This window comes from Lissotriton vulgaris, chromosome 7, assembly GCF_964263255.1.
Source record: "Lissotriton vulgaris chromosome 7, aLisVul1.2, whole genome shotgun sequence".
NCBI lineage: Eukaryota > Metazoa > Chordata > Amphibia > Caudata > Salamandridae > Lissotriton > Lissotriton vulgaris.
This window is the reverse complement of record NC_141695.1, coordinates 1,361,750,659-1,361,777,742: the sequence shown is the minus strand read 5'-3', so window position 1 is coordinate 1,361,777,742 and position 27,084 is coordinate 1,361,750,659. Positions and strand designations below refer to the sequence as shown.

At 47.7% G+C, this 27,084-nt stretch overlaps 1 protein-coding gene across 1 annotated transcript in view; it reads left to right on the top strand.

Moving 5' to 3' along the window:
* SETD1A (SET domain containing 1A, histone lysine methyltransferase) overlaps nt 1-27,084 on the top strand; it is a 960,878-nt gene that overhangs the window by 57,831 nt on the left and 875,963 nt on the right. Inside the window, exon 3 of the mRNA XM_086932054.1 lies at nt 23,412-23,564. Coding sequence (XP_086788180.1) covers nt 23,427-23,564 — 138 coding nt within the window. The 5' untranslated portion in view covers nt 23,412-23,426. The remainder of the gene's footprint in view (nt 1-23,411; nt 23,565-27,084) is intronic.

Below are 27,084 nucleotides of genomic sequence, written 5' to 3'. Positions count from 1 at the left end.
CGCATTAAACTTATTTATTCCAATCATGTGGAACTCTTAAACGAATTTGGAAACTTGGCAGGACTGAAATGTCCGTGCTGCTGCTCTACTCTACTGGACTGCTGCCACTGGGTGGCAGGCGAGCGCGATGGTGGAAGTGGCTTGACTTGCCACGTGCTGAGAGCCCCCTTGCACAACCTTAGCTGTCTCGGAGCGCTTTTCATGAGCTCCAGTTGCATAGACGGCCACAATCCGTTTGTCATGCACAGTCAGTTTAGTGATTTGCCCAGCATCACGGGTTGTTGAGCGGCTCTGACGAGACTCGAGCCCAGCTTCGAGGTCAACCACTCTAGCCGCTAGGCCACATCCTTTCTCTCTTTTGAAGGGACTTGTATTTGTTGAAGGGACTTGTATTTTTGCATTTAATGGAATTGCTAAACACTGGTTTCACCTCACAGCTTTGTTAACGGCACAGGAGCAGCAGAATGAATTTAGAATGGGCATTATTACCGCCGGCTAATTAAAAGGAAGAGGGATCTCCGCCCACACGTCATTGTGTGGAGGTGTTTGCTGTCATTTTAAAGCCTACCCTATGTTTCCTGCGTGCTATTGTTTGCTATGGATTCCCTTTGATCTCCGCTTAATGGTGGGTAAACTGCGGGACACTTAACTCCAGTAACGCTAATTTTGGGCTAAAGCTGCAACTGCCAGCGCGGAGCTCTGACCATGAGGCGTTAATTGGCTTCACTGCGGATCCCGGGGCAGAGTCGCAACATGCGATTGGATGTGTTTACAGCTACGGCATTCCATCCCAGACCACCACAAATACCGGAAAAGCAAGTTATTTGCCCCAGCATGTTTTCAGACAAACTCCCCATGCTTAAACAGAAACAAGGGTACCTGTTCCTGTGTTAAGTAACATTTTACATGTGAAGAGCTGGTTCCTCTATATTCATTTTTTTTTGGTTGCGCAAAATGCCAGGTGAGTATGTTTTAGCACAGGTTGTCTATGTTTTGGATTCTTGTTGTTGAGGAAACATAGCACACATGTTTCCAGGTGCATACTTCAGTAGTATATGTTTGCAGTCTGAGGCTGCTAGTTCTGTTTATCCGATTATGAAATTGGGGCTACAAATTTCCAGAGTGCAAAGCAAAAACCTGACTGGTGTTGGGTTGTGTTTGGTTGTCTGCGAGTACCTCAGCCCGTAAGTTATTAATTTTCTATTTTGCCGTTGCATCTCACACGCTTCAGAAATGGTGAGTTTATTCTGTTATTGTCCATTTCCTTCTTATTCATTTAACACAGTTCAGCAAGGTCGCAGTACGTAGTCAAATATCCAAAATCAATGCATCTAATTAATCGCTCCCACCGACATTGTGGCTTTCCTGTTCTCACTCGCTCTTTCTTTTCACACTCTCTTCCTGTACTCTCTCTCAGGCCTGCTTTCCACCACAGCCTTATTTAACCCCTTGCATGCTTGTGACGGAACCGTTCCGTCACAAGCCTCGGTGAGCTGTGCTTGTGACGGAACGGTTCCGTCACGGCCCGCTCGCCGCGCCTGCGCGACGCGAATTCCGCGCCTGCGCTGACTATTTAATGGGCGGGCGGGTTCGTGATGGAACCGTTCCGTCACAAGCACAGCTCACCCGCGAGCCGTGACGGAGCGGTTCCGTCACAAGCACGGAACCACCGCGCGGCCGCCCCACCCCCTTAGCGCTGCGGCAGAATAGCCGCCGCAGCGAAGGGGTTAAGCTGCTTTTCCCTATTTTCGCCCAACCCTCTTTCTCTCTCTCTTTCTTTTACACCGTGTCTCCCAGTCCATGCCCGCTTTGTTCCCCTTATGCTTCCTTCGGCACTATTCACTAGCCCTCTTTCATAGAGAGTTATTAACTGAATGGGCAGAGTTCCGAGGGGACCACTCCAGGGGACAGTTTATGGCAAAGCAGTTTAGTTTCACTGATATTTACACCACTGATAACCGAGCATGCTTGAGCCTGTGTCTACTAGGATGTTGTTAGCTTACGTTAATAAAAGATGAAGCAGGTGAGAGGTTCACATTTCCTCAATCCTTATCGCAGTCTAAATAAAGCTTCTTAAATTTTAAGAGCTAGTCTTTCAAAACCTAATTCAGCCTTAGTAACTACAACCGCCAACAATGACATGTTTGCTGAAATATTTCCGAAGTTTACTTTCCATAAACTTTAAGATTTGACATGTGAAATGCATTGTCATAATAACATAAAACGGTTATGAAGGAAAATTTACAAACATTCTCCTGCATCACTCAACACAACGGCATCACTCAGCACCACTCAACGCCACAGCACCACTCAACGCCACAGCACCACTTAACGCCACAGAACCCCTCAACGCCACAGAACCCCTCAACGCCACAGAACCCCTCAACGCCACAGAACCCCTCAACGCCACAGAACCCCTCAACGCCACAGAACCCCTCAACGCCACAGAACCCCTCAACGCCACAGAACCCCTTAACGCCACAGAACCCCTCAACGCCACAGAACCCCTCAACGCCACACCACCACTCAACGCCACACCACCACTCAACGCCACGGCATCACTCAACGCCACGGCATCACTCAACGCCACGGCATCACTCAACGCCACGGCATCACTCAACGCCACGGCATCACTCAACGCCACAGCATCACTCAGCACCACTCAACGCCACAGCAGCACTCCACGCCACAGCACCACTCCACGCCACAGCACCACTCCACGCCACAGCACCACTCCACGCCACAGCATCACCTAGCACCACTGAAGGCCACAGCATCACTCGGCACCACTGAAGGCCACAGCATCATTAAGCACCACTAAAGGCCACAGCATCACTAAGCACCACTCAGCACCACTGAAGGCCACAGCATCACTCAGCACCTCTGAAGGCCACAGCATCACTCAGCACCACTGAAGGCCACAGCATCACTCAGCACCACTGAAGGCCACAGCATCACTCAGCACCACTAAAGGCCACAGCATCACTAAGCACCACTCAGCACCACTGAAGGCCACAGCATCACTCAGCACCTCTGAAGGCCACACCATCACTCAGCACCTCTGAAGGCCACAGCATCACTCGGCACCACTGAAGGCCACAGCATCACTCAGCACCACTGAAGGCCACAGCATCACTCGGCACCACTGAAGGCCACAGCATCACTCGGCACCACTGAAGGCCACAGCATCACTCGGCACCACTGAAGGCCACAGCATCACTAAGCACCACTAAAGGCCACAGCATCACTAAGCACCACTCAGCACCACTGAAGGCCACAGCATCACTCAGCACCTCTGAAGGCCACACCATCACTCAGCACCTCTGAAGGCCACAGCATCACTCGGCACCACTGAAGGCCACAGCATCACTCAGCACCACTGAAGGCCACAGCATCACTCGGCACCACTGAAGGCCACAGCATCACTCGGCACCACTGAAGGCCACAGCATCACTCGGCACCACTGAAGGCCACAGCATCACTAAGCACCACTAAAGGCCACAGCATCACTAAGCACCACTCAGCACCACTGAAGGCCACAGCATCACTCAGCACCACTGAAGGCCACAGCATCACTGCGCACCACTGAAGGCCACAGCATCACTGCGCACCACTGAAGGCCACAGCATCACTCGGCACCACTGAAGGCCACAGCATCACTCAGCACCACTGAAGGCCACAGCATCACTCAGCACCACTGAAGGCCACAGCATCACTCGGCACCACTGAAGGCCACAGCATCACTCAGCACCACTGAAGGCCACAGCATCACTCCGCACCACTGAAGGCCACAGCATCACTCCGCACCACTGAAGGCCACAGCATCACTCAGCACCACTCAGCACCTCTGAAGGCCACAGCATCACTCAGCACCTCTGAAGGCCACAGCATCACTCCGCACCACTGAAGGCCACAGCATCACTAAGCACCACTCAGCACCACTGAAGGCCACAGCATCACTAAGCACCACTCAGCACCACTGAAGGCCACAGCATCACTCAGCACCTCTGAAGGCCACAGCATCACTCAGCACCACTGAAGGCCACAGCATCACTGCGCACCACTGAAGGCCACAGCATCACTGCGCACCACTGAAGGCCACAGCATCACTCGGCACCACTGAAGGCCACAGCATCACTCAGCACCACTGAAGGCCACAGCATCACTCAGCACCACTGAAGGCCACAGCATCACTCTGCACCACTGAAGGCCACAGCATCACTCTGCACCACTGAAGGCCACAGCATATCACTGCACCACTGAAGGCCACAGCATCACTCTGCACCACTGAAGGCCACAGCATCACTCTGCACCACTGAAGGCCACAGCATCACTCGGCACCACTGAAGGCCACAGCATCACTCGGCACCACTGAAGGCCACAGCATCACTCGGCACCACTGAAGGCCACAGCATCACTCGGCACCACTGAAGGCCACAGCATCACTCAGCACCACTGAAGGCCACAGCATCACTCAGCACCACTGAAGGCCACAGCATCACTCCGCACCACTGAAGGCCACAGCATCACTCAGCACCACTGAAGGCCACAGCATCACTCAGCACCACTCAGCACCACTGAAGGCCACAGCATCACTCAGCACCTCTGAAGGCCACAGCATCACTCCGCACCACTGAAGGCCACAGCATCACTAAGCACCACTCAGCACCACTGAAGGCCACAGCCTCACTCAGCACCTCTGAAGGCCACAGCATCACTCGGCACCACTGAAGGCCACAGCATCACTCGGCACCACTGATGCTGTGGCCTTCAGTGGTGCCGAGTGATGCTGTGGCCTTCAGTGGTGCCGAGTGATGCTGTGGCCTTCAGTGGTGCAGAGTGATGCTGTGGCCTTCAGTGGTGCAGAGTGATGCTGTGGCCTTCAGTGGTGCAGAGTGATGCTGTGGCCTTCAGTGGTGCAGAGTGATGCTGTGGCCTTCATTGGTGCAGAGTGATGCTGTGGCCTTCAGTGGTGCAGAGTGATGCTGTTGCCTTCAGTGGTGCAGAGTGATGCTGTGGCCTTCAGTGGTGCAGAGTGATGCTGTGGCCTTCAGTGGTGCAGAGTGATGCTGTGGCCTTCAGTGGTGCCGAGTGAAGGCCACAGCATCACTCGGCACCACTGAAGGCCACAGCATCACTCGGCACCACTGAAGGCCACAGCATCACTCAGCACCACTGAAGGCCACAGCATCACTCAGCACCACTGAAGGCCACAGCATCACTCAGCACCACTGAAGGCCACTCAGCACCACTGAAGGCCACAGCATCACTCAGCACCACTGAAGGCCACAGCATCACTCAGCACCACTGAAGGCCACAGCATCACTCAGCACCACTGAACACCACAGCACCACTCTCTGCAACCATTCAACAAAAACTGGTTCTAATATGTTCTCTCAATGTTTCAAGCTTTATTGCAAATGTCACAAAAAGATGTTAATATTTCACTCCTGTTCTTGGATTTTTATCACAATAGAATTCACTGAACATAATCTTCCCAAAAGTTATTTACAAATGTTTAAGCTATTGCCATTATAAATTACTATAACTTTTATTTAAGTATTAATTATCAAAAAAATAAAATCTATTGTTATTTGTAATATTAAAACATCTAAGTCATGTAAATACAACACATATTGCATTACAAATGCTATAGTATAGGTGTCACGTTTTCAAAAGTTAAAACTATTGGCATTGTAAATGACAAAGCTATTAATTTAGCTATTTTCAAAACCAACACAAAAATTAAATATCTGTCATTTACAATACCAATAGCTCAAAATTTCCTAATGCGAGACCTATTGTATTGCAAATGCTTGTTGGATTTGGTATGGTCACCACAACACACCTATCAAGAAGATATTGGTCACCCCTTGAGTATGGTCAGGATCACCACCTCATCAAATGGAAGCATTTCTCAGGACTGACTCTTCATTGAGTAATGCCTGCCTTATTTCCTTGTGGCTAGTACCTTCTGTGAAACATGCCCAGTCACCAACTCCTTTGTTGAACAGACTTCTGTGTTTTTTTTTGGTTCCCATACCACTATGCGAGCTTTGTATAACAGCCAACTCTCTGTTAGACCTTTAGCATAAATCACTTGATCAGGGCATTGTCCCTGACAGGTTTAAAGCTGGAATTATTATGCCTTCCTTGCAGAAGAAGCTGGGTGATGACCCTAAGTTGCTGAAACATTATCTTCCCCATTTCAATTCTTCTCTATGCAGCCACAAGTTTTAAAAGTTTTGTTACCCAGGAACAATGCTGGTTCCTTTAATTATCCACCTTTCTTCATCTATTGCAAGCACGTTTCCTCCCAACCCACAGTTCAGAGACGGCGATGATTTATGTCCTTGATGATCTACAATGGGAGTTGGATTGGGGACAAGTGTGTACACTAGTTCTCCTAGATATATTGACTGCGTTTGATGCGGTCGACCATGCAAGCCTGTTGAATTGTCTATTGGGTAAGGCTCTGAGTTTGATGAACCAGAATAAGACTGAGCTGTCTATTCATTATCACAGGATGGATCTCTGGGCTTCTACTGGCTAATGAAGTAGCTGCTGGAAAACAAGCTGTGTCAGGTGTAGGCATAAACAAACAACATTGCAAACTTATAACCCAACTATCTTACCAACGTGTCCAAAAACACTACAAGCCATCAACACGTCCCAGTCTACCAGAATGTTTCAAAGTAGCTAAGAACATGGATCTTCAACTTGATGCTGCGGTCCGCAAAGCTTTTTTAACTGAATTTATCAAATCGCTTATTCGGTGCGCACTGAAGGATGAAAAAAAGCCAGTACCTACCTGGGCTGAAATTCGTGTTCTGATTTCCCAAAATGCTGCCCCTACTGAAGAAGGTTGGGTTTTTACCAGTAATACCATCTCTAGTCACAAACTACGCAATAGTAGACACAGCTCAATTTTTTTCTCCAAAATGTGCGTGTTCAGCTTGAAGAGCAGCCTATCCTGCCAATTCTTCTGCGATGGTGCTTTCCATATTGTAGCTGACATTTGTATGAGCAGTCAAGGAGGATTTGGTGATCTTTACCCAATGATAGGTGTTTTCCACATGACTAAAGTTGCGTTGCGGTGTGCAGGAAGTTATCTCAGTGGATGTGACATAGGCAATGTACTTATTGTGTCAGAAATCTTTGGAAGCAAAACTGTCCCATCAGTATTAAGCAGAACTCATTATGTTTCTTCGTTACAAGGTATGCTCATCATCTCCGAGGCTATAGAAACATTGTGATGGAATGATTTCTGGAACAAGATTGACAAATTAGGCATTGTATGTCTTAACTCAGAAGTGAACAAGGCACAGGGTGCACTTCAATCAAAAGACATAATGCAAAGCCAGGCAATGTTCAATACACTCAGTTAAAAATCAGAAAACCTGAAAACCAAGTTCGTATAGACTGTCAAAGAATGTGAAGAATAATCAGAACTTTGCAAGTACTGGGGAACTGTTTTACACATGATAGCTGTAGTGAAAAATTGGTACATGCTGATCTGGATGGTGATTCTGAGCTGCATATGAAGACTGTGGAGTCACTGATTTAATGTGTTTTCCAAATTTGTTTGTATAAACTATCTGAGAAATGGGTCCTGGTATTTGGAAAGAGTGAAGCCGCTAGATGTGCTAAAACCCTACCTCTACAGAAAATTCATCCAAAGACATTTGTGGTGAAAGACAGAGAGGGAAGGTTCAAAGCTATGTCTCCAGATATGAAACTGGAACAGACAATCCAGAGATCATAGAAAAGCTCCATGGTAATTGTTGGTCAGAGTCGTAAAAGTGAATATTTTGCTCAAAGTCAGCTACTTTACCATGAAGTCCTTTCTATTTGCAATGTTTTCAGGGAGATCACAAATTCAAAACCATCGTGAAACTCTTCCTCCCCACGAACCTGTGAGAAAGAGAGGGGAGCGTTGTAATAAACAAGTTGACAGCTGCCTTTATTTCATGCAACAGTATGGAAACCGTTTTGAAATGACTGAGCCTGTGCGACTATACAACTTCGTGACCAAATAATATGCGGATAATGATATAAAGACACGTCTACTAGATGCCCTGGAACATGAATCGAAACTATATGAAGAACTGATGCATAAGATATTTGTATTGAAAGAGAAATTAGCTGTTTGACATCACTAAATCAGAAGTTCCACGCTTTAATTGTCATAGAAAAAGTTCTGTCCAGCCAGCCGCTACAAAACAGATTACAAAAAAACAACTTTCGCTAGCACACAGACATGAACGTAGCAAAAGAAAGGGGTGAATTTTTCAAGGGCATTCTGTTGCATGATCTTCTCCCAACAAACAAATTATTTGATGGAGATGCTGCAGCCAAACGAGTGAAGCACAAACTTGGACAAGAGCTAGAAAAAAAACCTTTCAAACTGAAGAATTTAAATTCGAAAAGGTATTCTCATTGAAAACTGCTTTTGTGGACTATGTCACAATTGGAAACGGTCATCAATGCAAAACTTTGGTGAGGTTTTTCAGACTGTTCTACAGATGGCAAAGTCCAAGAACTGCACATTGTCTTTGACAGTAGTCTTGAACTATCTGTCAAAGAATGTGAGAAAATCAGATGAATGTCTACAAATGGAACAATTGACCTTGCCTGCATTAAAAATCGAACTCCTATACCTGTGCAACTTGATAAATTCTGGTCATCAACATCGAACAAGATGAACTTGGAGATGTTAACTCGCCAAAACATTGCTGATGCTCCAGTGAACACTGAATTGCCAGTTATTGCTAGTGGAATGATTGTCAATGAGGAGTTGGTGCCTGCAGAGAGAGTTTCAAAAGGTACAGGTTATATTGTTCAAGAACTTAATAGCAAATTGGAGGAAGCTGACCTTCCTGTTGTGCCACATGCTAAGTGGGCTGTTCTAAATGGTTTCAATCGAGTCATTTACTCTTCAAATGACACAGATGTCATTATTGTGCTACTTAGATTTGTTGCAATTTTCGTAAGTCAAGGATTGTCAGAGCTATGGATACTTTATGGGAAAGAATAGACCGATAATCCTGCTTCATATTCTGTACAAAAAACGTGACCCAAAGATGTGTTCTTATCAAGGCACATATTTTTACGGGTGATGACACTATGAGTAAAATTGTAACAAAGATTGGACCTTTAACTGCTGAACTTGTGAAGTTTCTGAAAGGATTTCCTGAGACAGAAAAAGAATGTGACTTTAAAGACATAGAAAAATACCTTGTTCATGTGTGGAAAACGAGTGCAGACTGTCTCGCATTTGACGATCTTCGTTACAGTGAGTTCAAGAGATCAGTCCCGCTAACTGACCTTCCACTTACGTCATAGTCTGTGCGTGGCCACATTAAAAGAGCGTTGTACTTGATCAGATGATGTGTAAATGTTTTGGATCATGCATATGTAGAGAAAGATCTGTGTGGATTTGGTTTGAAAGATATTGATGAGGTGCTAAAACTTGCAAAATTTCTAGAGCCTCTACCCACAGGATTTACACGTACATGTACTTGCAAAGCCAGTGCTACAAAAAGATGCCCCTGTCGATATGCTCTTAATGTTCACCATTCTGCACATGTGCCACAAGTGAATGCTGAAACAAATTAAGTGAACTATGCAAGTGAGTCCAAAACATGAGTGATATATATTTTTTTTCATATTCGGATCATAAACATTGTTTGGTGTACACATAAAAGGATTAAAAAACATGTTATTTGTTTATCTTTTTTAGAAAATGACGCATGGGTTGCATAAGGAGTTCTTTTCTGTCTCTATATGACTACTTGACCCCCAAAACCTATTTTTTCACACCAAAATGAAGTATATAGGTCTCATGGTTCCTGAAATATTACATCATCCTCCATTTCTAAAAAAAAAAGCTGTCCAGAAAAATTTGCCATTGATCACTGATGTCTACCCATGCTAAATTACTTATCTAATGATCCAAAATTACAAATGAGAAATGAAAATCTCTTGACCACAATTTATTTACTCTGGTATATCAGAGTGCCAGTATTACTTATACCCATTTAGACTATTGATTAATCAGAGCACCATCACTCAAGAATGGGTAAGTACGCAGCTCAAAGAACATGTTTACACCTTTGCTTGGTGATCAGTCAGAAGAAGTAGATTTTATCACTGACTTCCAGTATTTCTCAGAGTCAGGATTCTCTTGGAAGAAGAAAAGGTTTACTTATCCATTGAACGAGATCAGAAATTGATGAGTATGGTAGCATTTATCTAAAATAAGTCTGTAATAGTAAGAAAACGTTCAAAGACAAAGCAAATGTGTCTACATTAGCTGCCAACCTTTTGGCTTGATCAGTGCTTGTATTAATTTTCAATTTGTTTGTAACATCATAGTGTTGGTGTAGCTGCTCAGCCATTGCTAGTATAAAATATAAGCATTGGTTAAAAGCGGATACATTTTTTTGGTCTAAAATGCACACATTGCTGCAGTAATCCCTTGTACTGATGGGAGCTACTTTATGTGAAGATCTGTTCCTTATGAAAGAGCAGAATATAGTCACTCACTGTGAATTAGCCAGTGACTGAAATGAGCTGACCCATTGACCCATGCTGTAGGGGGTGGAAGAAGAAAGAGTGAAGGATACAACTGAACAATACATTGAGAGAACAGACTGAATGGCCCCATAAAATCAAAAGGTCGTGGCTAACCCTAGACCTAATAAAGGAGTTGCTGGGAAACATTTGCCTGTTACTCCACTGCAGCCTTGGAATGAGACCAGTGTAAGAGAAACTAAACAAGCTGTGGATTCAAGTTGAAGGAGACCGAGGATAGAACTGTGGTCAAGTACCTCCCAGCCCCGCCAACACCCAAATTAAACCATCTCTGCATTAGTGGGGAACTCCCAAAATATTTTTGCAGGCCAAATATACTGGTTTCACAATCTGAAGTTTCTCTCACTATGGGCAAATCCCTATTGGGTGAGGGTGCTAACTGAGCAGGCGTCATATCTGCAGTCTCTAGAAGATACCAGTTATAAGAACGCATTGCATTTAAAGGCAGTCTTGGATTAGCATTCAAACACATCTGCTTTTGGTGCATAACAAACATGTTATGTTCTGTATAGACAGTCCAACCATAATGTTTCATATCAGAAAACTGAGATCAGATCCATCCCATTCTATAAAGAAGCTCAAGAGCTTGGATTTTGGACTATAAAGTTCAGGGTGGACATTTCAGCAGAGCAAGTTCCAAATGCACTCATCTCCACGGATCAACCACAGATAGCAGTCTGGCAACTAGAATTGATATTTCGCGGATGGGGAAAATCAGAATGGGATCTTGGTTCGAGGCATGTGGGCTGCTAAATTCATATCTTTGCATTAGATCGCCACCTAGTGTTGGGTCCGGATGATCGCACATTGTTGTCCTGGAAGAGTCTTCGAAGTATCCTGAGATGGGTGGCTCCTCCCCTGGACTACAGTGCGCATGGGCATCGGCTCCATCCCCAGATTGTTTTTTTCCGCCATTGGGTTCGGATGCGGTCTCGACGTCTCTCCGTCGGAACCGAATAAACATCACTTTTTACGGCCAAAAGGCTTTGGGTTTTTTACGTCGGTATTGTTTGCGTACGGTCTCGAGTTCTTCCGTCTCTCGGAGCCGGAATCACCGGAGTTTTTACTACTCTTCGGACATCGAGGCCTTCTCATCGCGACTCGACACTAAAGTTCCCAACATGGAGCGGAGTCCCTTTAAACTCTGTCCGCTCTGTGGGTCCAAATACCCACATATAGACGTACACCCGGTCTGTAATAAGTGCCTTTCGCCAGACCATGACGAAGGTAGTTGCCGGGCCTGTGCGAGTTTCAGGTCGAAGAAAACTCTCACGATTCGGCGCGCAGTGCGCCTGGTGGCCAAACAGGCGGCCCCGGATCCAGATAACATCTTCGACGACCAAGAAGAGGAGGACCAGAGCCATCATCTTCAAATCTCCCCGCCTGAGACGGAGGTCGAGGCTGATCCGGAATATGACGACGACGGAGTCGTGGGTCAAGGCCTTGAATACGTCGACGAGGTAGGGGACGACGTTATGGTTTATGGGGCCGAGGAAGATAGCTCAGAGGACGAGCTATGCCCCGAAGTTGACGAACATCAGGAGAGGGTCGCGGGATCGCCTGTCGGCCTTACCCAAGACCCTGTAGCGCAAGCCACGGCCCCGCCTGCTGGCCCGGCCACGGACTTACTTGCTGCGCCGAGGATTTCGAAACCGAAACTGAAAGCAACGGTCTCGACTGCACCTAAAATGGCCGACCCGAAACCGAAACTGAAAGTTAAGGAAAGCGTCCCTAAGATGGCGGTCGCAACGGGAAAAACAAATAAACCGGCGGCCTCATCGACTCCGTCGACCTCCGGTCCGCAGAAGTCGAAGAAACACGGCGATTCCACAGGGTCGAAATCGGCGCCGGAGGAGAGATCCTCTAAAAAGGGTGGCACGCACAAGACAAGCGCGCCGGCGCCGGCGAAGCCTGCCAAGGCATCCGACACAACCCCGGCTCCAACGGGGACATCTGCGCATCGCTCCAAAGACTCAGGGTCGGCGCCGTCCATCCCTCCAAAAGACCAACGGAACGTCGCATCCGAAGGCAAGGCCACCTCGTCGGTGCCAAAGACATCGGTCACCGACGCATCTCTCGTGGCTGCTTCGCTACAAAGAATTAAGGACAAGGCTTTTTCTTCGTCGACGCCAACGCCATCGACGCAGAAGGCGGCAGACGTCCCGGTCAAGCCGGCAAGTAAGCTCCTCTTCCTCCTACCGCCAAAAGTGGCGCCAAAGGTTTTTTCCTCGAAGTCGACGCCAAAGAAGTCGGAATCTTCTACGGCAGGGACATCTTCAGGTCAAGTGCTCGACCCTGAAGAGGATTCGGAGTGCTTCATAGACGCGGACACGGGGAAGTTAACCCTTTATAAAAGGAAGATCACTTCGCAGCCGGTGGAATCCTATGTCATTCCCCTAAAGAAGAAAAAGTTTCCACAGGACGCCTCAGGCCTCATGGAACCTATCCTGCCTCCTCTGGGAAGGAGCCCAACACCGTCTCCAGACCACTCTGACAGTGAGGGATATGGTGAAGATGAACAATACACGTTCCCAGTAAATGAACCTGATGCACAGCCAGATTCTTATTATGGCATTGGGGACCAAGGCACCCAAGATGTGGGGCAAGACCCACAGACTTTCACTACACGTGCATCCCCAACGGAGGATTCTGCAGGTTTTCATGCACTCATTGAGAGGGCAGCTGCTAATCATGATGTGGACATGCATGCTGACCCAGTTGAGGAAGACTTTCTATTCGACACCTTTTCAGTTTCGGAAAGAACTGTAAAGACCCTGCCTATGCTCAAAGGGGTCCTCAAGCATGCTGCGGACATCTTTAAAGAGCCTACCAGGGCGAGGGTGATCAACCCACGTATTGAAAAAAAGTACAGACCGGCGCCTGCAGACCCTGCATACATTCGAGGACAGTTGCCGCTTGACTCCTTGGTGGTAGCAAACGCACGCAAGAGGGCCAACTCCCAAACGACGGGTGAAGCTCCTCCCCCGGATAAGGAGTCCAAAGTGCTAGAGGCAGGAGGCAAAAGAGTGGCTGCGCAGGCTGCCAATTTCTGGCGTATTGCAAATACACAGGCTCTACTGGCGCGTTATGATAGATCACATTACGACACACTAGAGCAGATTGTGGAACACCTGCCTCCGCAGTTTCGAGAGGGCACCAAAATGATTATACAGGAAGAGCAACTGATCTCCAACGCGGCCATAAAGTGCGCACTTGATGTCGCGGACACAGCCGCTAGGGCCATTAACACCAGTGTCATGCTCAGAAGACAGGCTTGGCTCCGTATATCGGGGTTCAAACCTGACATACAAACAACCATACTTAATCAACCAGTCAATCCGGATAGACTGTTTGGTCCAAATGTTGACACCACTCTGGAAAAAATTAAAAAGGACACTGAAACCGCTAAATCTATGGGGGCCCTACAATCTCAGCAGTTTCGTGGCAATAATTTTCGTCGCTCAGGTGCCCGTGGAGTCACCAGAGGACAGATGGGTCAACAGTCCCAGTTCCCTAGAGGTGGAGCACAGTCCTCGTACCCCAAACAAAACAAGAGGGGCTACAGGGGAAACAGCAACAAAGGACGTGGCAAAGGAGGCAACAATTCACGCTCCTCTGCCCCAAGCAACCAGTGACTCTCTGTCACTGCCCCCCGACCATTTAACACCTGTCGGGGGGAGAATACAGCAGTTCCTGCCCGTCTGGATCAACATCACCACAGACAGGTGGGTGCGACAGCTTATCCAGTACGGTTATTGTCTAGAGTTAAAGTCCACTCCACCCAACATTCCACCAAGGCAAAGACCTATGTCCGCAGAGCACTTGCACTTATTGCAGCAGGAAGTGTTGGTGATGCTGCAAAAAGGGGCAATCGAGCTCGTGCCAGCGGGAGAGGAAGGCACAGGGGTTGTTTATTCCCTGTACTTCCTCATCCCAAAGAAGGACGGATCTCTCAGACCAATTCTGGATCTCCGTCCCCTCAATCTGTACATACTGTCAGAGCATTTCCACATGCTTACACTGCAACAGATTCTTCCTATGTTAAACAAAGGAGACTTCTTAGCAACCTTGGATCTCAAGGATGCTTATTTCCACATTCCGCTACATCCGTCCCACAGAAAGTACCTCAGGTTCACTATCCAGGGCACGCATTATCAGTTCAAAGTCCTACCCTTCGGAGTCACAACTGCCCCAAGGGTCTTTACCAAGTGTCTGGCGACTGTAGCAGCGCACCTCAGGAGGCAGAACATCCATGTCTACCCCTACCTCGACGACTGGCTCGTTCAAGCCAGGTCGGAACAACAGTGCGCCGCGGACATGTCGACTACCATTCACCTCCTTCACGACCTGGGTTTCTCGTTGAATTACCCGAAGTCCCACCTTCAGCCGGCACACGTCCGGCAGTTTCTGGGTGCGACTATCAATACCCTGACGGCCACGGCACAACCAAACCAGGTCAGGATAGACGGCATACAGTCTTTAATCCAGAAGTTCAGACCGGGACACTCACTTCCAGCAAGAGTGTTCATGCAGTTGATAGGCATGATGGCCTCCTGCATCTTCATAGTCCCTCACGCACGGTTGCATGTGCGCCCGCTCCAGGAGTGCTTAGCAAATCAGTGGACACAGGCTCGGGGACAATTAACAGACCTAGTGTTGGTTACCAGTCGGGCATACAACTCTCTGCATTGGTGGACTCCACGCAACCTTTGCAAGGGCCGACTGTTCCAGGAGCCAGTGCCACAGGTTATCCTAACAACGGACGCATCTCTCCAGGGATGGGGAGCGCACCTGCTCACTTACACAGTGCAGGGACTATGGACGACGCAGCAACAGAAGATGCACATCAACTATCTGGAACTGATGGCGATCTTCATGGCACTCAAGTCCTTCATTGTACATCTGTGCAACAAAGTGGTGTTAGTCCGGACGGACAACATGACCGCGATGTACTACATCCAAAAACAGGGGGGTACCCACTCACCACAGCTGTCTCACCTGGCTCAGAGCATGTGGAAGTGGGCCATTCAGAGGAACATCTTCCTCATGGCAGAACACCTCCCGGGGAAGGACAATCAGATGGCGGATCTGCTCAGCAGATACAGTCATCAAATGCACGAGTGGGAGATACATCCATCGGTACTCCAGCCGTACTTCCAAAGGTGGGGGCGTCCAGACATAGACCTGTTCGCCACAAGGGAGAACGCAAAATGCCAAAGCTTCGCCGCCAGGTTCCCACACCCCCTATCGCAGGGCAATGCGATATGGATGAACTGGTCAGGCAAATTTGCTTACGCTTTTCCCCCGACACCCCTGATACCACTGGTGGCGAGGAAACTACGGCAACACTCCATGACACTCATCCTAGTTGCTCCAACGTGGGCGCGCCAAGCATGGTACACCACGTTCCTCGAACTCTCAGTGGTCCCGCATCAAAGACTGCGCCTCACGCCCAGACTTCTGACGCAGAACCATGGAGAAATTCAGCATCCAGATCCGCAACAGCTCAACCTAGCGATCTGGCTCCTGAAGTCTTAGAGTTTGGTTACCTAAACCTACCTCCTGAATGCATGAACATCATCAAGGAGGCGAGGAAGCCGTCAACCAGAGCATGCTATGCCGCAAAATGGAAGCGTTTTGTCATTTACTGTGCAGACAATTACATAAACCCGCTAGATGCATCTATTCCTAACATCATTTGCTATCTGTTACACCTTTATAAGTGCAAACTAGCGTTCACTTCTATTCGGATACATCTATCCGCCATCGCAGCTTACCTTCAAAATAGGCAGCATCTCTCAGTCTTCAGGGTGCCGGCCATTAAAGCGTTTCTTGAAGGCCTAAAACGAGTCATTCCCCCAAGAACACCGCCAGCTCCCGTGTGGAACCTCAATGTGGTCCTCACCAGACTGATGGGACCACCGTTTGAGCCAATGCACTCGTGTGAACTGCAATTCCTAACGTGGAAAGTTGCTTTCCTAATTGCCATTACGTCACTAAGACGCGTGAGTGAGTTGCAAGCACTCACGATACAAGAGCCATTCATCCAGATTCATCCAAATAGGGTAGTACTACGTACTAACCCCAAATTCCTTCCTAAGGTGGTGTCACATTTTCATCTCAACCAAACTATCGATTTGCCAGCATTCTTCCAGAACCCACAAACAGTGGCGGAAAGGATGCTCCATACGTTAGACGTACGGAGGGCACTGATGTACTACATAGACAGGACACAACACTTTAGGAAGACAAAACAACTCTTTGTTGCCTTCTCACCACAACACAAAGGCAACCCAATTTCCAAAGCAGGAATAGCCAGATGGATTGTTAAGTGCATTCAAATCTGTTATCATAAAGCCAAGCGCACTTTAACGATACCCCCAAAGGCACACTCCACACGCAAGTTGGGGGCATCCATGGCTTTCCTTGGAAACATTCCTCTAGAGGACATTTGCAGAGCAGCCACGTGGGTTACACCACATACCTTTACAAAACACTACTGTGTTGATGTACATTCCAAACAGCAAGCGGCTGTAGGGCAGGCTGTTCTCAAGACACTTTTTCAGGTTTCTGCAGCTGGCACGGGCAACCGCCGCTGATGGAGGGACTGCTATGTATTCTATGCAAAGATATGAATTTAGCAGCCCACATGCCTCGAACTGAATATGCTACTTACCAGTATGCATCTGTTCTTGGCATGTAGGGCTGCTAACATTCATATCGCCCGCCCTCCTCCCCGGTGCCTGTCGCAGCTGCAGATATACTATTGTATTCAATCATTAGCATGGACATCCTTTACACTTTTCACTCCATCCTCTGCCACAATGGCAAAAAACAATCTGGGGATGGAGCCGATGCCCATGCGCACTGTAGTCCAGGGGAGGAGCCACCCATCTCAGGATACTTCGAAGACTCTTCCAGGACAACAATGTGCGATCATCCGGACCCAACACTAGGTGGCGATCTAATGCAAAGATATGAATGTTAGCAGCCCTACATGCCAAGAACAGATGCATACTGGTAAGTAGCATATTCATTGCCACCAATCAAACAAGTGTCCAGTATTCACAAGCAGATTATGTAACCTATGTTTAGTTGGAGAAGCATTTTCCTTGGACTGGGGAAAAAGTTTCTATATGCAGTAGTTTCTGCAAATTTCAGCACTAATTTCAAGAGTACTCCACAAGTTTAGTAGAGCCTTGTAAGATGATTTAGTGCTCTGGCATGGCCCAGGCATCATTGGTTCCCACAGCTATGGGAAATGTCGAAAGAAACACTGATCCAATTTAAGGTGGACCAACACCTACTTTTGAAGCAGTAGGGATGAATAAGTCATCCTAGTCCTTGTTCATTACGTCTCACTGTTTGGCTGCTTGCAGTCTGTTTCAGTCCTTTGATATATATTTTTGACTGCAGACAAATATTACAAGCTGCTAGAGCTCAATCCGCAATGAAAAGCAGTAACTTAAAATGAATGAGAGTTCTGGTGTGAGCATGTTCAAATAAATTAGTCAGTGTTCTTTGCTGTTCATCACTTCTTTTCATGTTACTTCTATTGCCAAATCAGGACTTAGCCATTCTTCATTGAAAGCCCACCTCTCAATAATGTTGATATACAGATCAAAGGTTTCTGTTAGCAACCAGAATTAGTAAGCAGTTCATTAAGGTGAATTTTTCATAATCCCCCCCCCCCCCCCCCCCCCCCCCCCATAAATAGATGCCCGCCATCAGGGGAATGCAACACCGTTTTAGTAGCACTTACATGGTCCTATCAAACAAATTCACAAATCTCCATTAAACACTTGTCATGATAGACTCTTTTCTGTTAGCTGTTACAGGAATAAGAAGAGTCGGCGAGCTTCAAGCTTTTGCCATTATAGAGGTGTTTTATGGTGCTACAATGAACATTTTATTTTAAAAGCTAATCTAAGATTAATTCCAAAAGTTGATTTCACTTATGTCCTAGATGTACAAATCTGACCAACCGTTTTTTAAAATGTAGAATTAGCACCTGAAAAAGCCTTTCTATTCCATGAATATCGAAATGTATGTGAATTCCTGTCTTGGTAAAACCTCAGACAGTCTGATTTAGGTGTTGGTGGCTTTTGGTAAACATAAAAATAAAACAAAAATATTGAAAGAAGAAAGCTCACTGGAATGTGCCATGTATTCTGGAAACAAATGTGCTAATAGGTCCCAGTCATTTATCCAATGTTAACGCACATTTAACCAGAGGCATAAGGGCTACACATATTTTTGCAGAAATTCCACAGACACTTGTAAGGCTGCAAAATGTAGCGGACAATGTCTTCCACTGTACGAATTGTACTACTGTTTTAATTTGTATTCAGGCATTTGAATCTATGAAGGATCAAATGCTGGATTGGATAGGCAAATGTGGTCTCTGGCCTTGGTCAGAGTTATTTAAGTGCTTTATCAGGCACTCTTAAAGTTGTCTACTGAGGATTCCCAGCCTTGCGAATATTCAAGCATGTAAATCTATGAAAGATAACAATGGTGGAGAATTGTGGTTCTTTTCCTTTCTTTCTAAATCCCCAACTTCTGTCTGTCTGGAATTTATGCTACTGAGGGAGGTGAGGGAGGCTGTTCTTATTTTGTTAGGTGTAATTATTAATCTGAAAGAAACACGTTAGTGATAGATTCCTTACCTTAGAATATCCCCAGGCATCAGACTGGATCCGGAAAGTATTCGTCAGCAGTACCCCTGCACGTCGGAAGGTGGTGTTGTGCGGCTCCGTGTCCTTCGCTGGCATCGTAGGTGTCGAGATGACGTCACAGAGACTACTTAGGCGCCACCCATGCGCGCTGACGTCCGTTCTTTCTTTTTCCGCGCCAGCAAGCTCAGATCCGGTTAGAGCACGTATCCTAGTCACTTTTTGACTATCCTTTTGAGACTTTTTGTCTTCTCCTTTTGAGTCTTTGACTCCTGGTGCCACATAGGGATGCCTGGGTTTAAGTCCTGCAGGCCTGTCGCTGAACGATGTCGGTGGCCGGCCCCCATGGCATCTGTCTCTACTGTCTCTAGTGCGACCATGACTCCCGGTCATGTTCCGACTGTCTGGCCATGGCTCCGAAGGCCTTATGGGAGTAGTCCTTTAAGCTGCTAGAGGCTCGGCAGTCGTCTCCGTGCCGTTCGATATCCAGGGGTCGATCAAGGGACCGATTGCGGAGCCATCATCATCGCTCCTCGAGGTCGAAGTCTTCACACTCTGAATCGTGTAAGTGACGACATAAGAAGTCGAACAAGTGTTTCCGCTCTCCGATGTCTCCCCGTCGGTCTCCGGATGCAGACGAGGGGACAGGGGGTACCACCCCCACGGCTCATTTGGAGCCTGTGAGTCCCGTAGCCTACCCGCCCTGTCCAGGTCCGTCGGTGACTCCTGCCCAAGATTTTCATGCAGCCATGGACCGCCTCTTCAGGCCTCAGGCTCCCACTGGCGTTCCTTCGAGCCCGCGGTCCCAGTTGAGGGCCTTCCTTGCCGCCGGTGCCACTGCAGGCGCCGGCTCCGGCGCCGCAGGGACCTCCGCTGGCAGCTCTGATCCTGGTGGCGCACTGGGTTCCGTTCGTTCCGCCACCGCCTTTCCCCTGGTTTCCGGACAATTTTGCACTTGGTTGGGACCCTAATTGGGACACAGAGCCGGACCAACGCTGTCCAGCTGCGTTCCCGGCGCCATGTGGTCAATTTGTATTCCCCCAGTCCCTCCCCCGCGGCAGCCTGTTCCATGGGCATTGGAAGAAGGGGGCGATTGGGAGGGGTCTAAGGACCCTCTCGGACGGCAGTGCGGGTCGGAACAGGAATGGACAGAAGAGCTAGAGGATGCCATGGCCTTGACCTCTCCTCTGACCCTGGTTTTCTTTCTCCTCCTGCTGTTGCCATGGAGGAGGGGGCTACATACACTGTGGTGCTCTGTAGAGCAGCTGAGGCCCTTGACCTCGACCTGCCTACAGTGAACCTCAAGACTAATCTCCTCACTGAAGTACTAAAGCCAGCGGCAAGCTCTTTGCAGGCCCTGCTGTCCATCAATGATGCCTTAACTGACGTCTTGATGGGCACCTGGTCTAGACCAGCCACGGGGGTTACCGTGGATAAGAACGTAGCCAGGTGCCATCGCCCGGTCCAGGGTGACCCTGCTTTTCTGCCTACCCACCCAACCGCGGAGACCCTGGTCATCCAGGCCTCAACTTTCCAGAGCGCATTCCCTACCACTCCACCAGATAAGGAATCCAAGAAGCTGGAACAGTTCGGCAAGAAACTGTTTTCATCTGCCAGCTTAGGGCTGCGGTCGGTGAACACCGCATGCCTCTTCAGCCGCTATTGCCACGCTGTGTGGAACATGGTTGCGCAGGTGCTGCCTCAGTGTCCAGAGGAGGCTCCATATCAACTTTTTGGAGCTTCGGGCGATCTGACTTGCATTGAAAGCATTCCTTCCCTCTGTCCGGGGAAGTGTAGTGCAGGTGTTCACGGACAATACCTGGCAGGTTCCTTGAACGTCAGGGCGGACAAACTCAGACGCCGGTGCATGATGGATCATGAATGACGTCTGAACTCTGACGTGGCGCAAGGTCCCTTTCTGCAGTGGGGAGTGCCTTGGTTAGATCTATTCCCCACTGAAGATTACGCGCAATATCATCAGTTCTGTGATTTCCAAGGCGGCGATTGCTCGGCGACGCTTCTCGTCACGAGTGGAGCTGCGGTCTGTTGTACGCCTTTCCGCCTATACCACTTCTGCCCAGAGTGCTGAAGAAGATCCGGCGTGACCGGGCCCAAGTTCTTCTTGTGGCTCTGGATTGGCAACGAAGCTACTGGTATCCCGATCTACTCAGCATGACGATCGATCCTCTGATCCGACTGCCTCTTCGGGAGGATCTTCTGTCGCAGCAGCAGGGAACGGTCCTCCACCCAAACCTGTCCAGCCTCCACCTCCATGCGCGGAGATTGAGCAGCGACAGTTGACAGCTTTCGACCTTCCTTCTGAAGTTTGTGATATTATTATGGCAGCCAGGCGTCCCTCCACTAAGACGGTATACTCCTACAGGTGGAACAAATTTGTGACATGGTGCTCAGCAAAGGCTGTGGATCCCCTTTCGGCCCCTTTTTCCGAGGTTCTTCTGTTCCTTCTCTCTTTGGCCCAGTAGGGCTCTGCTCTGGGCACTATCAAGGGTTATCTCTCAGCCATTTCCGCCTTTCTACGGCTTCCAGGTCAGCCTCCTCATTTTAAGTCCCCAGTTGTTAATCGCTTCCTGAAAGGCATTACACACGTTTCCTCCCATGCCTTTCCTAATGCCTCAATGGGACTTAAATCTTGTCTTGACCTATCTAATGTGTGCTCCCTTTGAGCCCCTTCATAACTGTCCCTTATGTCTTCTCACTCTAAAGTCCGCTTTCCTGGTAGCTATCACCTCTGCCAGAAGAGTGCGTGAGCTCCAGGCTCTGTCTTCTAAACCTCCTTTTCTCTCTGTTCATCCGGACAAAGTGGTTTTAAGGACTCGTCCATCTTTCTTGACAAATGTTGTCACGCCCTTCCACATCGGGCAGACCATCACTTTGCCCACCTTCTTTCCGCATCTTTCAAAAGAGGAAGAGAGGCTCCACCGTCTGAACCCAAAACGTGCGCTCTCGTTCTATCTGAAGCGCACACAACAGTATCAGGTGGATGACTAACTTTTTTTGGCTCCGTGGGCGCCAAGAAAGGTTGGACCGTGCACAAACGGACCATCTCTTCGTGGGTCGTTCTGTGCATCAATGCCTGTTACTTGTTGGCTTAGAAGGAGCCTCCTGTGGGGCTGCATGCCCATTCTAGCAGGGCAACGGCAGCCACTACTGCCTTGGGCCGTGGCCTTCCCTTGCAGGACATCTGTCAGGCAGCTACTTGGGCCTTGCTGCACACTTTTACCAAGGACCACTGCTTGGACAGCCAAGTCCGGAGAGACTGCTTCTTTGGCCGTTCTGTTCTCCGAGACTTTCCGGTGTGATCTTGGTTTGCAGACCCTCCTCCCGGATTGGTATTGCTGGGGTATCTTTTCTAAGTTAAGAAATCTATCACTAAAGTGTTTCTTTCTGATGCACAAGTTACTTACCTTCGGAAACGATATATCTGTAAGAAACATTAGTTAGTGATAGATTCCTTACCGTCCCACCCATCCTCCCCGTTCTGCGAACTGATTTCTAGGGTTAAGGTCATCCCTTTCAGGGCCCTAGTTTCATGGCACCAGTGGTCAGTTTCTTGCATGGCTGTTTGTTCCTTGCGCGGAAAGTCGTGTACAGAACTGACGGCAGCGCGCATGGTTGTGGTGCCTATGTAGTCTCTGTGACGTCATCTCGGCGCCTACGATGCCAGCGACGGATGCGAAGCCGCACGACGCCACCTTCCGACTTTCAGAGGTACTGCTGAAGAAAACTTTACGGATCCAATCTGACGTCTGGGGATATTCTAAGATAAGGAATCTATCACTAACTAATGTTTCTTACAGATATATCGTTACCGAAGGTAAGTAACTTGTGCATTAAGAGACATACAACATGTTCTTTGTTTAATGTTGTTTTAAGCAGCTTCTAGATCCTCTTTAGTTGTACAAAAGTCTCTAACGTAGAGAGTTGAATACTACAATCTGAAAATGTTTGATGGCTCAAAGGAAAGTCTGCTAGATAATAAACATTCAGGTGTGAGTTGAATTGTACTGGAAAAAGGGTAAACCAATAAATATTGCTGTTCATTAAAGCATGTCTGCTTAAACTGTCAAACTCTGCATGCAGGAAAGCATCTATTCTTACTTGGATCTTTTCTTCCAACAGAGTAAATGAGTCAGAATGGAACAGGACGGTGGGGGAGACTTCCAGAAGACCCCAAATTTTCAGTGGAAAAGCTATAAACTGGTAGCGGATCCATCTTTAAGAAGAGCCAGCCAGAAAATATACCGATATGATGGCGTTCATTTTAGTGTTCCGGTAGGTTCCTTGATTCTCGCCTTCACAGATGCTTAGGCTCCATTATATTATGTGTAATATGTTGAAACCACTTTCTCCTACCATAAGTTCTTCTCAAATCTCTGAGCATGGGCAGTAAAGAAAGTGAAAAGGGATCACAAAAATGGAAAGGAAGCATTCGATTGAAAGAATGACAAAGGAGCTGTGTAGATAATGTGGCATACTTCTACACACAATTTTCTCACTTGGCTAATTGCTAGTGTTGTGGATATAATTCCTTGGTTGTCTGATTTGCATGTAGAGCAAGAATTAGCAGAAAAAGTGAAAAGGGGGTAGGGAAGCAGTAGGGTGGAGAAGTTGAGAGGTGGAAGTCAGTGAGGCAATATGACTTGAGGAACCAAGCCTCATGAAGACTTTGAAATCATAATACTCCTAGAGATCAACTGGTGCTTGCCACTGAGAGTCCTTGCAAAATCGAAAATACTATTCACTGCCCTTCCTCCATCACAAAGAATTATGTACGAAAGGGTTTTTAGATTAAGGGGAAATACTGGGCGCTCTGCTAACTGTGAACGCAAGGGTATTTGAGGATAACGGCTTATGAAGTGGTGCAACAGGGCGAGGTGATAAGCCCCATAACCCCCCAGAATGTGTGTTGCAGAGCCAACACACCGTAAAATTGCAACGAGGTACCACTGGATACACCAGAATGAGTAAAGCAAAAGTGTGTCCCTGTGAACACTTGTGAAATTCAATACACAGCTGACCGAAAAAACCACAATGTCTTTATATTTGATGGGGAAGTTTAGGTCTTCATTTAATTCCTTTGACAAGCCAGCCGACACGTGTTTCGTTGCAAAGGAATGTTAATTCCACGACTTATCAGGGCTGTGTAGCGGAAACAAAAGAAGTAAAAGTCAGAAATGGAGAAACCCAAGGTATGGGTTCTCGAACGTCTTAAACGTAATTTCAGACCAGTGGTGGAGCCCCGGTTGGCCCTTTATGCAGTCGAAAAGCAGTATAAATAGCTTGTTGCTAAGCGGTCCCGCAGGCTGGCAGACGAAATTTCAGAGAGCGAGTGATCTCCCATAGGCTGGATCTACTTGTATAGAGCAGTGATGTCGGTCGTAGTATTGCGGGCCGACCTAAACTTTCCCATCAAATATTAAAACATTGTGTTTTTTTCGGTCAGCTGTGTATTGAATTTCACAAGTGTCCACAGGGAAACACTTTTGCTTTACTCATTCTGATGTGTGCAGTGGGTACTTCGTTGCAACTTCCGCCATCACAATGCCAGTCAGACCTATCATAAAAGTCTCCCTTTTAAATATGTTTTTGCTGTGTGATTCTATTCTAATTTGACATTATGTGACTCTTTCTGTCATTTAGTGACTGTGCTCAGTTTATTAAGCATTGTACAAGGGTCATATCGACATGGCTTTTAACAATTTTGATGTGAAATCTACAGCTTCCTGCATTGTCAATGCTATCTTGAGTTCGTTTTTCCTGCAGTCTGCTTCGGAACTGCTTACATGGTCAAGGTAGAAGGAAATAAACTGCAACTCTTCTGTGACTACAAAGCATAGTTTATCATATCCTATGTACATAGATGCCCAACTTTGTCCAGTCTATTGCTGTGTCTTCGTTTCTTCGAGACCATACCATGCAGGGAAAAGTACCATCCATGTTTTGCATGATGTGTTGAGTTGGTAGTTTTTCAAACAATTATTGGATTTTATGGCTCCATCAGGACAGTGACAACTCAATGTCAGGCTTTTGCTCAGCAACTTACCAATATCATAAACAGGCAGACCATTTCTGGGGACGATTGACTTTATGGCATTTGGGTCTGAGTCTAAAAGCATTGGGACCAACGTGTGTTGCTTTCTTAAGCTGCACAGTTAGATCCAGTCTTCCAATTTCAAAGCGGAGCCTCTTCAGATTTGCACTTGTTTATTTAGGGTGAGGATGAACTGTTTCACTGTTATTGTAACTTTGTAAGAGATCTATACCACCAATGTCGATTTAATAAAATGTTTTCCAGAAGGTGACCCACAAAGGGCCCTGCTGCCATTTCAGAACTGTGAGCCTTAAGGCAAAAACAATAATTTATTTTCCTTCACACCACAGATGTTCTTCTCTACACCAGGCAAATCATTGCTTTATGTCAAAAATCTTTCTCCGCCTGATCCTAAGTAGGGTTTTTGAGCTGCATTAAAGCTTTTAATACTGTCACTTCCTCTGGGCCCACAGTCTTGAAGTACATGATTTCACTTTAAATTAAGAAAGTCAGCCAAAAAAAGGGTGGAGTATGACTCCAAAAAAAGATTCTACTTGCTTTGTAAGAAGGTTGTTCCCGTTATAATTTTAGAACCATTCTAGTCCAGTGCACCCATCTTCCCTGATGGATTGGACTCTGATCATGCTGCTCTGCAGAGTGCAGCTCATTGATTTGGGGTACATAGGAAGAAAAAAACATATCTGATAGAGACCTCTAGCTGTAGATTCCTTGCCTTTGAACTTCCAGGCGTCCGGGTGGATCCGGAAGATTTTACTCCGCAGTAGCTCTGCGCGCCAGTAGGTGGTGTCGGTCGACTCTGCGTGATGTCGTTGGCGCCGTGTTCGTTATCGTGACGTCTGCGTCCTCGGAGCTACCCCATGTAATTTTTTGACTGACTTTTTCGACCTTTTGTCAACTCCCTCTGATGTGTAGGATGTCCATAAAGAAAACCTTGGGGTTCTAACTGTGCAGCGCATGTCACTGCGCCATGTCAGTCACAGACCCCCGCTTGATGTGGAGGAGTCCCAGTGAGTTCCGCGCCTTCGGCCCTGGCCTCCAATTGGACCGGCACCGATCGCACTTCCTCAGTGGCCTTCCCCAGCACCATGTTCACTGCCGAGGTCCCCGCCGGCACCAACCGGCAGCGTCTCCCCATTCCTCATTTATGACTCTGAGCCGGTTGTGCAGCCTCCGACGTATAGACCGGCGTCGACTGAGCCATATGGCTTCATGCCGTTCAACCTGCCCTGTTCTTAGGAGTTATGTATGGATGAGGAGGATTGGGAGGGGGAGCGGGATCCCTTAGAAATCCAGTATCCACAAGACATGGACTCGTATGAGAAACTGGGTGATTCCAGTGGTCTGGACATCTCCCCAGATTCTGGCACGCTGTCTCCACCTAACCTGTCTACGGAGAAGGGAGCATAGTTTGCCAAGGCGGTGCGTAGGCCTGCAGAGGTCTTGTACCTGCAGCTCCCTATGATGTCCTTCTGGGCACCTGGTCCATACCCCAGCATAGGGGCTCCTGTGAATGGGACAATTTGCCTCTGCCATCACCCTGCACCGGGTGACCCAGTTTTCCTCACTGCCAAACCCTCCCCGCAATGCTTGGTGGTTCAGGCTTCTACTTTCCATGGTGCATTCCCTTCGGCACCCCTGCACAGGGAATCCAAGAGACTGGAAAGCTTTGGGAAGAAAATGTTTTCTTCTGCCAGTCCGGCTTTGCCGTTGGTGAACCCTGCATGCCGTTTTAGGCCCTTA